This window comes from Acipenser ruthenus, chromosome 7 (genome assembly GCF_902713425.1).
Source record: "Acipenser ruthenus chromosome 7, fAciRut3.2 maternal haplotype, whole genome shotgun sequence".
Classification (NCBI taxonomy): domain Eukaryota; kingdom Metazoa; phylum Chordata; class Actinopteri; order Acipenseriformes; family Acipenseridae; genus Acipenser; species Acipenser ruthenus.
The window spans coordinates 58,671,876-58,685,042 of NC_081195.1; the positions used below are offsets into that span (position 1 = coordinate 58,671,876).

The window sequence follows — 13,167 nt, forward strand, 5'->3', positions numbered from 1 at the left end:
GGCAGTTTAGATATTTTCAATTGGACCACTTTCAGCATGAGAACAAACACATTCGTGTTTTTGTACTTGAAATCAATTAACAGTGTTTAAGATAATGCTGTGAAATTATTGTTAATATCATAACACTCATAGCAATCTTTAACAGCATATTTTTATTTTATTTTTGGGTGGGGGGTTGCAATTGTATTTAAGTGCATTTTACTAAGTAATTAACTACTTGTTTTTAACAATAATATAAAAGGAATGCAATATAGTTCTTCATAGTACTGTATTCTAATTTAAGTAATGTGCAGTTTACATTTTAAACTCTTTTCTGTTTCACATTTAAGCTAATGCTCCTTTATTATAGGTTTTTATTTTAAATGCTGTTTTTGCAGCTCAGAGTCTGTCCCCAGATGTAGCTCCCCTGTTGACTCAGACAGTAATGATTCAGAAGGGCACCCCAAACAAAACCAGGACAAAAACTGTAAGTACATGAACATTATTGTTTTAAAAACCACTGTGAGAATCTCAGACTCACATGTCATCAGTCTTGATTCAATAGCATTCCCTAAAAAGGCAATAGGTCTACAATGCTTCACAAATCCATACTTCTTATCCTTTAACATCAAGGGATGTTTTGTTCCTGCAAAGCTGTATCAACATATACCTCACATATGGATTATTACAGTTGCAGACAAAAGTATTGTCACACTGCACTTAACATAAGACAATTCAAGATAACATGTTAAATACAAGCATTTAGTGAACATTTAGCCACTAATTAATATGACAAAGGCTAAAATACACAGTTTCTGGTACTTTGTAAAAAAAAAAAAACATATTTGCTCATGACAAAAGTGTTGGCACTTTAGATTTAAAAGTCTGTAAAAATGTAATGGAACTAATATATTCACTGGATTAAAACCATTACACAGTAACTAAGCTGCATTATAAGGTCAATAGCCATAAAAAGAGGTAATTATTTCCAACATCTGCTTAAGAAGAACATTTTGGCAACACAGCAGATGGTGGTCAAGATAAAGGAGTTGGATTCACATTTGAGAAAAGCATTCTAACAAACTACAATAAACAGAAAATGAAATTTACAGGCAACTTTGATTTCTAATGTGGGAATGTTTAACTGAACAGAACTGAAACTTACATGTAACCATTAAATGGTTTAAAAACAGATGTAATTACACATTTTGGGCACTAGGTGGCACAGTGATGTGCTGCACCATAGGGTTGTTTTGTACACAGAAGGGTGGGCAAGGCAACAGTACACTGCAGTCTCACTAGACTGTTGAATGCTAAAATCATTTACTTATGGTTGTAACCCCAGTATTCCCTTGTCACAGGACATAAAACCTAAAGCTGTTTGTTGTGTGGTACTTACAGTGAGTGGCTCCTCCCCTTGTGTCTGGAATGTTTGTGTGGCACGAAAGGCACCTTTGGTGGCATCTGACAGCAGCTCGTCTGGCGGGTCTGACAGTGAAGAGGAGGACGATAAAACAGACATAGTCACAGAAACCATAAAGACTGGCTCAGGGCATGAAACCGTCAAACTCACCATGGACGCCAAAAATGAGAAAGCAGTCTTCACAAGGTGCAGTGAATAACAACAGTGACCATGTTTCATTTCTTAGGTATTAAAAAAAATAAAAAATGTATTAAGGAATTGGTATTAGTAATGGTACCTTTTTTATATATATATAAGTGGCTCATCAGGGTAAATACAACAAAAAAGCTAACATAGTACCATGTAACCCTCTTAAAATGTGTTTTTATTAGGTGGTCATGAATGCTTGTTCAATGAAATGTTAAATGGCATCCTTCCTGAAGAACTATGCATGATAAAAATTAAAAAATAAATAAAAAAATTAAGAAAACGAGAGCTGAAGAATCCAGAATATTAAATGCTGTTAATAACAGCTCTACAAAAGAGATGAGAATGAGAACCCAAACTCTGTTTATAAATACCTGAGTTACTTAGACAGATTTGTTAAAAATGGTGAATCAAATTAAAGTTTGATGAATGCCTTTGACTGACTCTTTAATTTATCAATATTTTATCAACTATTTACAAAATACATGTGTGATAGATGATACAATAAGTGGTACAATTTGTGTGTTCTGAAATGTACAGTATGAAAGATTGTTATGATTATTATTTTTATCATTCCCTGTGTTCATTAATTTTTGGCAACAACCTTGGGCATGGCAACTAGAGGGAAGGACTCCTACAGGTACAAAAACCAGCACATCTTTTGTATAGAAGTAACTTTTCTTTTGTGATGTATAGTTGGGCCAACCCCTATGTATGTTTTTGGAGCACAGATATGCTTCAGATAACTCCTATAAAGATTCACTATCCCATTGTCTAAAAATGTCTGTTTAACCAAAATTCCTTTGAGCATGTTCTATAATTAGGGGTCTACTTAAATCGCGGTAAATTTACGTATTTTTCACGGGTATATTGCGGAATAAAATTAGGATTTCGAGGACATGTTTAAACATTAAATAAACCTAAGTAGACAGTATTTCAGAACACTATAAAGCCTAAAAATAGTGGTACTTGCTTCCTTACTACGTTTTAGTACTGATTTAACTTGCAGACAGAAATACTTCTTGTCTGCGCTGACTTTCCAGTTTGGTTTCTGAAAGCTGTTTATTTTACGTTCTGTTCAGCAGCCTCTAGTCGCCTTTCGTTTAATGTGTGATTCTGAAGCTAAATAGCGATTGATCGTATTTTCTCCAAATAAACATTAAGATATGGAAAACAATTACCTCAGTCTGCATGTAGTTTCTTTGTGAAATATCTTAAAACGATCATCAGCCGAAATATACTTCGATTTTTTTTGTCGTCCATTTCTACTATTTTCAATGCTGAAAACTAGATTTTAGCAACCTAAATCAAAACAATGCAGCACCAACCTTGTCCCGCCCCCTCCTGCACAGTACAGATCACATAAAAGCAGTAAAGGCTGATTATGTGATAGGCTGATTAAAACTTTGTCATTTGAATAGTAAATAAGAACATTAACTGCTTTGGAGAATCTATTTTGTAAATGTTACTTGTGGACATTTTTTGTTTGTTTGTTTTTTTCTTAAGTGCAATGCACACGGGACGGCGAAGGAATAAAAAAGGGCTATCTACAGAAGGAAGATACGTAGTTTGATTCACTTGCGTTGTGCAGTAGTTCATTTAAACAAGTTTCCTTTTTTTCCTCTCCGTACTTGTTTGTATTTATTGGCCCCTAAGAGGTGAATTTCGCTGTGACCCCTCAATTTCACGATTTCCGCGAAATCGTGATTTAGGTAGGTCCCTATCTATAATTCATTAGACTAAATATATTTTTATGAACAGGAATTTGTTACACACCATAGTGTTTCTTGTATATGAGAGACAAAGGGATACTGCATCTATACCTTCTCATTTTTTGTGTATTATTTAGTAGTACTGTAGAAAATAAAGGGGTTTTAATGTATGCTCTTTACAGCAAAGCACCATTTATTTGCATTATGTGACAGTTTAGGTGGAGACCCAAAAACAATGGTAAGTAATAATTAGGCATGTGCAGAATACCTGCTCCTGTGTACTGGTAATGCAAGCACCAATATTAGGGGGCTCTAATGCCAGGTGAATAATTAAAGTATATGTCTTTTTAACAAGTAAAAACCTGAACAGACAGAGAATTCTAGTGGTGTTCATAAACTTGCATTGTCAGCCTTTGTCTGAACACTGGGATACTTTTACAATGAATAAAACTATAATAATGGAACATACATTTAGAATATAGCAGTGTCCTGGTTAAGGAGACAGTTTTAAATGCATGTTGCCTTATTCCTTAACGTTCTGTTTCATGGACTGTAACAGTACATGAACCACAAGTTAGAATCTGTTTGACGACTATGACTTACTATGCACTGCAAGGCACTGCCCCTAAAATTGAACTATGAGGTGCACCTACCTATAGAACTGTTGAATGTCAATTGACTTGTGTTTTTGCAGCGGCAATGCGTATATACATAATAAATACAGTACAGTATTGTTGTCTGTGTACATATTTTCTTAAAGGTTATTTAGTACTCTTATCTGTCAAAGGCCTCCTTGCAAGAAGTTGATTGGTCAGTTGTACCAGTCTGTAACCAATACAGGAGGAGTCATCATATTCACAAAGTTGTTTTAGTCCAATGCAGACATGCAGTCTTTAAAACACAGTCCTAGAATTCTGCTGTACTGAAAACCCCAATGCAGTTCTCACAGAGCCTATATTTAATTGAGCATATTTGTACTAGAAAAAGGGGCTTAAAATGTGATTAACATACTGACTATACTCTACATTGTAATGTTGTGCACAAATACCAGGAGAACAAACCTGTGTTTAACATGTACTACAGGACACAGGATACAGGATACAATATGTGTGACAAAATAGGGACGGTACAGCAGATTCTAAATTCTTTAACATTAAAACCACTGAAATATGCAGTAGTAGTTCTTCCTGTAAATAGAACACTTTCCATACAGTTGCTTTAAGCAAACAATAGCAGATTATTCTATCATTGTTGGGCCCCCATAACAAACACTCTGTACTGATAGAGGAACTGTAACTTGTCCTCCTGCCAACGCAGTGGGCATACATTGTTAAAGAATGAAGTATAGTCTTTCTAAATAACTGTGCTTGATAACTGTGCCCTTGATCTCCTGTTCAGTGCAGAAGCCACCTTTTTACTGGAATTGCTCACTAAAATGTAAACATTTTAGAGCAGTCATAAAAAGGTTATGATAAAAAAAAAAAAGTGAATCAGGAATTACTCTCAATTGCAGCTTCTCACCAATTGGTGGGTAAGCCTGAAGAAGACACACACACACTCAGTCTGTAAAATTACTGTGCTGTCACACTGCTTAACACTTAATTCTGTATTTCTTTTGTGCAATAACTGGTGCTTTACTGTACATGCTATGCCTTTCCTGTTTGCTGTTCTTATCGTGGCCTCTTTCTCTTTTTCTCCCTTTCTCTCCCTGCTGCTGTGGCTCAGAATATTTAGGCCTTCAGTTAGATGGTATGTAGCAAATCATGCACAGCGCACTAGGATTATCCACATGGTGCTTCCCCTTTTGGTTTGCTTTTTGTTTTACTTAAAATTGCGAGATACCTATCCAAACAATCTTGTAGACCTTTTAAAAAGTGATATCCATGCCAGCACCATTATGTGACCATAGTGGGGTGTGTGTGTGTGTGTGTGTAATGAATGTAACTAGTGCATCATGTGTTAGTTAAAATGATCTTTGTATGTTGAATTGGTGTACCGTTTTTGCTGAAACAAACTTGTCTGTTGCCATATTCGTATTTGTCCTATCTGCATCAAGGCTCATGCAAAGGAAACTTGGTGCTTGAATCTAAAAATGATGCAATCTTTAAACAACTTCATTCTTTAGTATCTTGTTTATCTTTATGAGGTGTATTAAATATTAAATATTGATATTGCCAGATAAATGCCACTCAAACTAAAAATGAAAGCAGTAGGAAAAATGACCTTTTTAAAGTGTTCCTACACAGGATTGTGGCAACAGACGTTTCTGCAGAGATTATATATATATATATATATATATATAATATGAAAATTGACGGTCTGCCATCTTATAGACTTGTGTTTTTTAAAGACGGAAAGCAGTTAAAAAAAAAAAAAACTAAATCAGTAACATAAAAAAGTGTATCCCTTACCCCTTGTATTAATTATTAATTTATTAAATTAGTGTTACAATTGGAGCAGGACTGAGGTAAATAAACTGATAACACAAAGCCTTTAGATGGACATAAAAAGTACTAAAAATGAACTTTCTTTATCCTTTACCAACCTGTACCCGTGTTTTTTTTTCCCACCAGCAGTGATGCAGATTCCATGCTTATAGACAAGCTCACTATAACGGATGTCCCTCAGAAGGGATGTGAATCTCCACACAGGACAGAGCCGTCAGAAGACCCTCTAAACTCCAGCGCTACAGACAGCGCAACAATAGAACTTATAGCAAAAGACAGAAAGTAAGCAAATAGTTGTGTTTTTAAATACCTAAGGTTGTGTTGTGAGCTTACTAAACTAAGCAATTGAAGCCCAGTATTGAAACCAGGTCCCTCAGTTTTTTGTTTTTTTAAAATAGATTTTTTGAGAATCATTTCTAATAACAGTTTTAAAATATTGTTTTTGTTCACAAGCTGGTGTTTTATTTGATTTTTTTACAGCAGAGAAGAGGCAGTGCCTTCTGAAGCAACTCTCAATGGCCCTGCTTGACGATGTGGGGATAAGAGCAGGTCGGAAACAGTTTGGGCCGCTTCCATTTTACTCCAGAACCTCTTGATGCAACTTGGTGTTTGAAATAAAATAATGCTGCGTAATTGGATGATCAGGACCAGTGTATATATATATATATATATATATATATATATATATATATATATATATATATATAATATGAAACTTATTTTTAGCTGATGTCTAAATGTAGCAATGAACATCTGATTACAGTTTTAAATAATTAATCTTTTTCTTCAGTTCCTGGAAGATTTCTCTTTGGCTGTTTCCATTCAAACATTTAATTTTAAACCTGTATTCAGTTTGCGTAAGAGGTAGTGCATCAGGATGTGGAGCAGCAGCAGCCCTAAAGAAGCGGCCCTAAATGATCTGTCAAATTGCACTTGAACCACTTTTTAGGACAGCCAATCTTTTTTCAGGGATGTCAGCTCTTAACTGTTTTGGTCTAAAGTCATTGAAACCTCATCCCCCCCCCAATTATGTTATCTGTGGTGATTGATTTTTTTTTTTGTTAAAAAATAGATAATGTATTTTTATACCAGGCCTACACAACTCCAAAGTCTGTTCTGTTAAAAAAAAATTAACCTGTCCCTGTTTGGCATGAGCTTTCAAATATTATTATATATATAATTACAGCTGAATAAAATGAAGTATAGTACAAAAAAATGCCTACAAGCATACAACTAGATAGGTTTCATTTTAGTATATTTCAGCTATTGCCTTGAAAATGGGATATAATTACTGTATGAAAGTAAACAGGGTCTGTTGAACTTTTTTTGGCTGGAACTGTTATAAGAATGCTCACTTTTTAGGAGTAATGTTTTGATATATATTAAAACAAGTGAAGCTAGGTAAGTGGGCTAGCTATTTGGTTGCAGTGAAGACCCAAAATTGGAATAACTAACATGCCAGAATTATTGAAAAGTAGAACATGTGGAATTCAGGATCAAAGGAAAGAAATTAACCTTAAACAGAAATACTTTGCTTAAAGCAAATGGATCAAGCAGAAGCACAGTTGAACCCTGGGAATTTCAACAATTTATACTATTGAGCACTGTTGTGTTCCTTTTGAAAGCATGGCGACATTATGACTGAATTACCTTGTAATTATGGAAATTCTACTACAGGATTGTTACTACAGGATAGCTGGCAAAAAGTTAAACTGTGTTTCATTGTATATCCGGAGACACTGTGCCGATTTCACATTGTCAAGACTAAAAAATTATACCAAATTCCTTGCTTTCCAGTGCAATCATCATTTCAGTGTTTTGCATATGAGAATGTGCATTGGGAGTGTAGAACTCTTGAGCATGCAGTGTATTTTCTGCCCAGCCTCCAAGTTGAAATCAGACGCCCATTATTTGTTATTGTAATGCTTACCTATTGCACTTGTACAGTGCTGATAGAATAGCCTATTTAAACCAAATAATAATGTAGTGTAACTTAGAAACATCAATGTTTGCCTATAATCATCTAAACCCATGCCATAATGAAAGTGCTGTATGTGTCCTTTCTGACTCTTTCCTGCATACACAGAGACTTCTTTCTTATACAGATATGACCCCTTTAACTCAGAAGGGCGAGATCTGGTTTGTAATGTATACTGTATTTCCATATTTCCAGTTTCTCCATATCAAAGACAATTTCCATAACATGTTTTCAAAGTACTCCCATTCAGAGTCTCAGGACCAAGAGTTCACAATATTCAACAGCCAAGAATAAAAGTATATGTCAAAGCAAAAATTATGCATGTTGTATAGGAAAGATGGTTTTACTGCAGTGCGCATAAAGATTGAAATATACACACATTGATTTAGTATTAAGGAAATAGGATAGCCTCATACTGTGTGTATGTATGAAAGGTACGCCAGGGAGACTCAGTTACAGGAAGATAACTTTATGTTCAATTGAGGCAAAAGTCGATGCTTCTTAGTTTATCCACCAAGGGACAAAATTGATAAAAAAAAAAAAAAAGATGGCCATTTCAGAAATGCCAAAAATTATTTTTATTTTTTTAAACCAACCATTTTGTGCATAGTATAAGTGTATCTACTTTGAAATAATGATTACCAAGAGCCAAATCACCAACTTAATTTCAGAATTGTATAACCACGTGAAATAAAATTAGTTTCCTTAGAAAGCAGACTGTTCTGCACATTATAGAAACCCTTTGGCTGGATATGTTTTTGAATTTGTTGTCTGGTCTGTCAGTAGATTTACTAATAACATTTACAGCCTTCTGAACTGCCTATTTGTGCATTGGAGGTTTCTTCCTTATGAGCCATTTACTGTGCAATCCTTTTTAACATCAATTGTTTAATTTCTTTGTCATCCTGGCAGATACAACAGGAGGTACCTCAATGATGTATTTTCATACCCCTTCTGCAACCTAATTGAGGGGGAAGGTTTATATCTGCTATTTCTAGGAAGGTCATAAGAGGTTACTTTGATTTTCAGCATCTTTAAATACCTGTTTCCCCTTGTATCAGATCAAAGGTTTATTGTGTTATATACAGTTCAGTATTGGACTAGCACCAAAACTGTTAAGAAAACTGAATTGGCTGTAGAAATGGTATGGTTGATTCAGGAGAGTATCCATAGAATTGTATTTTAAACTATTTTAAAAAAGAAGGAGATCTTGTTCAATTTGATATAGCCTCGGATGTGAAAGGATGTTGGGTCTTTGCTCGCAATGTCAGTGTTGCTTTGAAAAGTTTGCTGTAACAATGCATTTTTAATTATGTGTTTAAGGAAGCTATTGTACAGCGAAACCTGTTAAATGCTGAATAGTTACAAAAATAGAATGTTAAAAAACATCAATGTCAAAACAGTTTTGTATGTATTTGATATCACCATGAATTATTGATGCAGAGCACTAGCATGTTTAAATAGCACATGGGTCATTTCACATCAAATGGACCACATTTTTGGATCCTCCCTGCCTCACCCTCTCAGATTCTTTTGATATTGCATATGGAAGTACCCGGAAGTGTTTTAGGAAGAATCCCAAAAATATTAGCTCTCAACTCGTTCTATTTAAGTTATGGGCCTGTAATGGGGGGAGTGCCTGTGAAGGATGAAATCGAGGAAGCGGCCAAATTTGAGAGGTCAGATCTTTCAAAGTATTCAATATATCTTCTTGATACTTGCTACACGCACATAACTGCTCTTGGACCATGGATTACCAATAGGCAATATGTTGACACATATAAACTAGAAGAGCAGTTCTGTTTGTGCAGTGAGTATCAAACGTCTCTAACATGGCCCCTTTTCTGTGCTTGTTTTCATCCATCACGGTTGAGAGCTAATATTTATGGGATTCTTCCTAAAGCACTTCCGGGTACCTCAGTGCACAATATCAAAAGAATTGAGATGATGAGGTGGGGACCATTGGTCTATTTAATGTGGAATGATCCACATATAATAGAATGACTGATATGACAGCTAAAGCTGTGCCAAGCCACAAATGAAAGAGCATAGAGAATATAATAAATCTTAGTCTGTTGGCTAATGTGTGGATGAACTGTAGTCCTAACCCTCACCTGTTAACAGTTTTGTTTGGCTAAAAAAAAAGTTATTTTCCAGGTTTCCCTGTAAATAAAACAAAGGCAATAATGATATTTTGTTATATTTGTTCACCCCAGCATCAGTTACCTGTTTCTCTAAATAACTGCCTATTCTCCAAAAATGTTTTGGCTTTACTCTACATTTACGCACATCTTTCTTTTTTTGTGCTTAAAGGCTTGTTTAAAATAAAACAAAATAATAATAATACAAAAAGGTTTATTTGTATAGTGAGACATGCATTTGTCATTTTGTAACTGCACTTTTAAGATTTAATTTGCTTATTATAAGAATATAGTAAATTAGGAGACGATAACAACAGGTTGGGGATCTTCAGATTATACAAGTTTTGTCTTTTTGTTGTTTTTTTATTCAAGGCAACTTCCCATTTCAATTTACTTTTAACAAGATGGAGAAGTTGCCTGTAACATCCATTTTACTTTTATTAAAAACAAACACCTCTTTTCTATTTGACTTATTGGTCTTGTTCTGTTTGTACTAGTTTCTTATATAGACTAATATCACATGTCCAGATCAGATGATAAAGGTGAACTGGGTTCATAATTGTGTGAAAGCACTCGTTAAAGAAAGGTTGTGTTTTAAAAATGGGAAAATATTAGTACACTACAGTATGTGTATTTTTAAAGGACCATGGCAAATATAAATAAACAAGCCGCTGCTGAGGTTAAAGCACAGTTCAGTTCAGAAGACCTATTGTACTTTAACTTCAGCACTGGTTTGTTTATTCATTTTTGCCATGATCTTTTAAAATCTTTACTTTGCGTTCCAGGTCAGGTCTGGGCGTGATCTACGTAAACGGGAGCACTAATTGAAATGGAGCTGTACCGAAAGCAAACCACTGCAAATGGAAAAGAGGCTTTAGCACTCCCTGCCCTGATGTCTTTCACTGGTTCTTGTATAATCGTCATGGTGATCTCTCGCCCCTACCGACTGGTTTAACAGTGTGATCAGTATGACATGCATACTTTGGGCAGATAATTTGAATCCAAAGCCTGCCACCTTAAGTTTTTTTTTGTTTGTTTGTTTGTTTTTATTATCTAAAATGGCTGATTTTTAAATTGAGTTCCTAAACTAAATTTTCTCATTAGTCTTTTCAGATTTACTTTCACCATCTTATAATTAGATCAGCATTTTATATTTTAATGGCATATTCAATTGACCATTTACCACCTTTAGTTTGTTTAGTGATGTATTGTTTACTGACCTACTGATATTTAAAAGGCTAAATCTTTTAAACCATTTCAGTTGTTTTTGAGAATCAAAAACATCTTTCCATTATAACAAGTCCAAGCTCAATGGCAGTGGTAGTCACAAGCCTGTAGAAATTGGGGACTGGAAATATGGGAAAGCCATTAGGCCTGGTCCTCACAACCTTAAAATGAGACCCAGAAACTCATTCCCTATTCCCTCCGATAGTTACCTAACAGTTATTTCAATCCTAGATACGTTTACTAGTCTGTGGTTAGTCCCTGTTTGTCATGCCAGCCAAATAAAGTACAGTATAGCTGGAAACTAATGTGTGATTTTTTTTTTTTGTTAGATTTACAAATCTTTGCTACAGCCATTACTAATAGCAATACTAATAAGGTGGTGTTTTGAAGGGATGGAGGCAATGTAAGTGGAGGAGTTGGAAAGTTTTAATATGTATTGTAAAAGAGGCAGCAACAGTACGTTGTGAAGCTTTAAAGTTGACAGCATGTTTTGCTTTAAGCCAAACATAGTCTATTGTATTAAATGTTAGCTGTTTCAAATCCAGACCTCCTAACCTAGTAATGTAATCCAGGACAACTGAGCTTGTTGTGGGAATGGAGGGATGTTTTACAGAGAACAACATTCACCGCAGCAGAAGTTTTTTTGTTTTTTTTTAACATTCCTTTACAAAAGGGAGCTGCCATCATTATCATAAAGCTGCAAAAGGTCTGTCAACAATCAATATATTTTTTTTTTACCGAAGAGCAGCTGATGTAGACAGAAAGTCATTTTTCATAATAACTTACTTTGACTTCATCCTGTAGTACCCAGTGCCTATAGCAGTCCGAACACACCTCTACAGTGTATTAATCCTTTCCAATTACCAGCCCATTTCAGCCAAAATATTATTTAGCCTGGGTTCTGTACTTTTAAACAACAGCAAATTACAAAAGATGTTGAATTCAAGAACACACATATTTGAACTCGTGAGTTTAGAAATTGAACACAAATTTATATTACAAAAATGTATTCCTTTTTTATGGCTTGTTTTTGCTCAGGAACTATAAATCAGTTATTGCATAAGGGTTAGGCTATGCAGCGTTTAACTGAAACGTGTAGATAATAAAATATAGTGCTCGCTTACAGGTGCCAAGTTTGGGATGTTTGTATTTCTCTAAATTTAGAAGAACAGTTTACCCCATTACAAGTTAAATAAGGCTGAACATATTTATACCAGTCTGTATATTTATACCAGATGTTGCAGTATGGGAAAAAGCTCTTTTGTACCAGTCAAGGGGATGAAGTGTGCTGCAGTAACCAGTGTTCAATTATTTAAAATCCAGTTTAGTCCTTCTACACCTCCAGAATAAACCCAAAGTGATTGATCCTTATCTTTTCAACACTTACTCTGTGGCCTTTTATGTTAAATTGTAATGAATCTGGGATATAGTGCAAAGTAGTAGGGGCCCTTTTCAATGATGCTTAAATGATATAGTACTTTAGAGTGTGTCAATATTTTATCTTTGTAATTATTGTATGTATGTATTTATGTATATGAGGTACAAAAAAACCCACAAAATAATAAAAAAATGATCTGTGCTGCCTTTTGATTTCTGTGCATTTTATGATTTCTATATTAAACAAGTATTTCAGTCTGTTATTCGGTCAAGTCTTTTTTTGTATTGTAAAACTGATGCTGGTGGTTTAATTTAATTTAATTTTTTTTGGTATAAAAATGAGACTGTATCTCTTATCTGTTGTCAAGTTTAGGCTGTAAATTCAAACTATTAAACAAATATTTCAAACTGTGGCGTTTGTGTACTAATCATTAGTTTTGTAGTCCGCGTTACCCTGTACAGGTCCTAGAAGAATAGACATCACAGTATAAATACTGATCAATGAAACAATGTTAGGTTTTTTAAACACAGTATTTAAGTATTTGTCAGAATTCACATAGATGACATTTTTGAGCCCCCACAATACTGTAGATTAGGATCAGACTGAATGTGTTGAGTCACTAGATTGCAGGTTTCTATAGTCTTTAATTACCAATAAATGAGATCACAATGTTTTAACCAAAAATAGAACAAGTTT

General features: G+C 34.6%; 1 protein-coding gene across 11 annotated transcripts in view; it reads left to right on the plus strand.

The window, feature by feature from the left end:
- The window catches only part of LOC117415872 (serine/threonine-protein phosphatase 6 regulatory subunit 2-like), a 46,139-nt gene extending 33,261 nt beyond the window's left edge, over window positions 1-12,878 (plus strand). For 2 of the 11 annotated variants that reach the window (XM_059027396.1, XM_059027397.1), the window contains 6 exons: window positions 378-466; window positions 1,381-1,588; window positions 2,211-2,228; window positions 5,026-5,049; window positions 5,874-6,029; window positions 6,228-12,878. In XM_059027396.1, coding sequence (XP_058883379.1) covers window positions 378-466; window positions 1,381-1,588; window positions 2,211-2,228; window positions 5,026-5,049; window positions 5,874-6,029; window positions 6,228-6,276 — 544 coding nt within the window. In that variant the 3' untranslated portion in view covers window positions 6,277-12,878. Of the gene's footprint in view, window positions 1-349; window positions 470-1,380; window positions 1,589-2,210; window positions 2,229-5,025; window positions 5,050-5,873; window positions 6,030-6,227 lie in introns of those variants that run through there. The other 9 variants (XM_059027398.1, XM_059027400.1, XM_059027401.1 and 6 more) reach the window with 9 other exon arrangements.
- The last annotated feature ends 289 nt before the right edge of the window (window positions 12,879-13,167 follow it).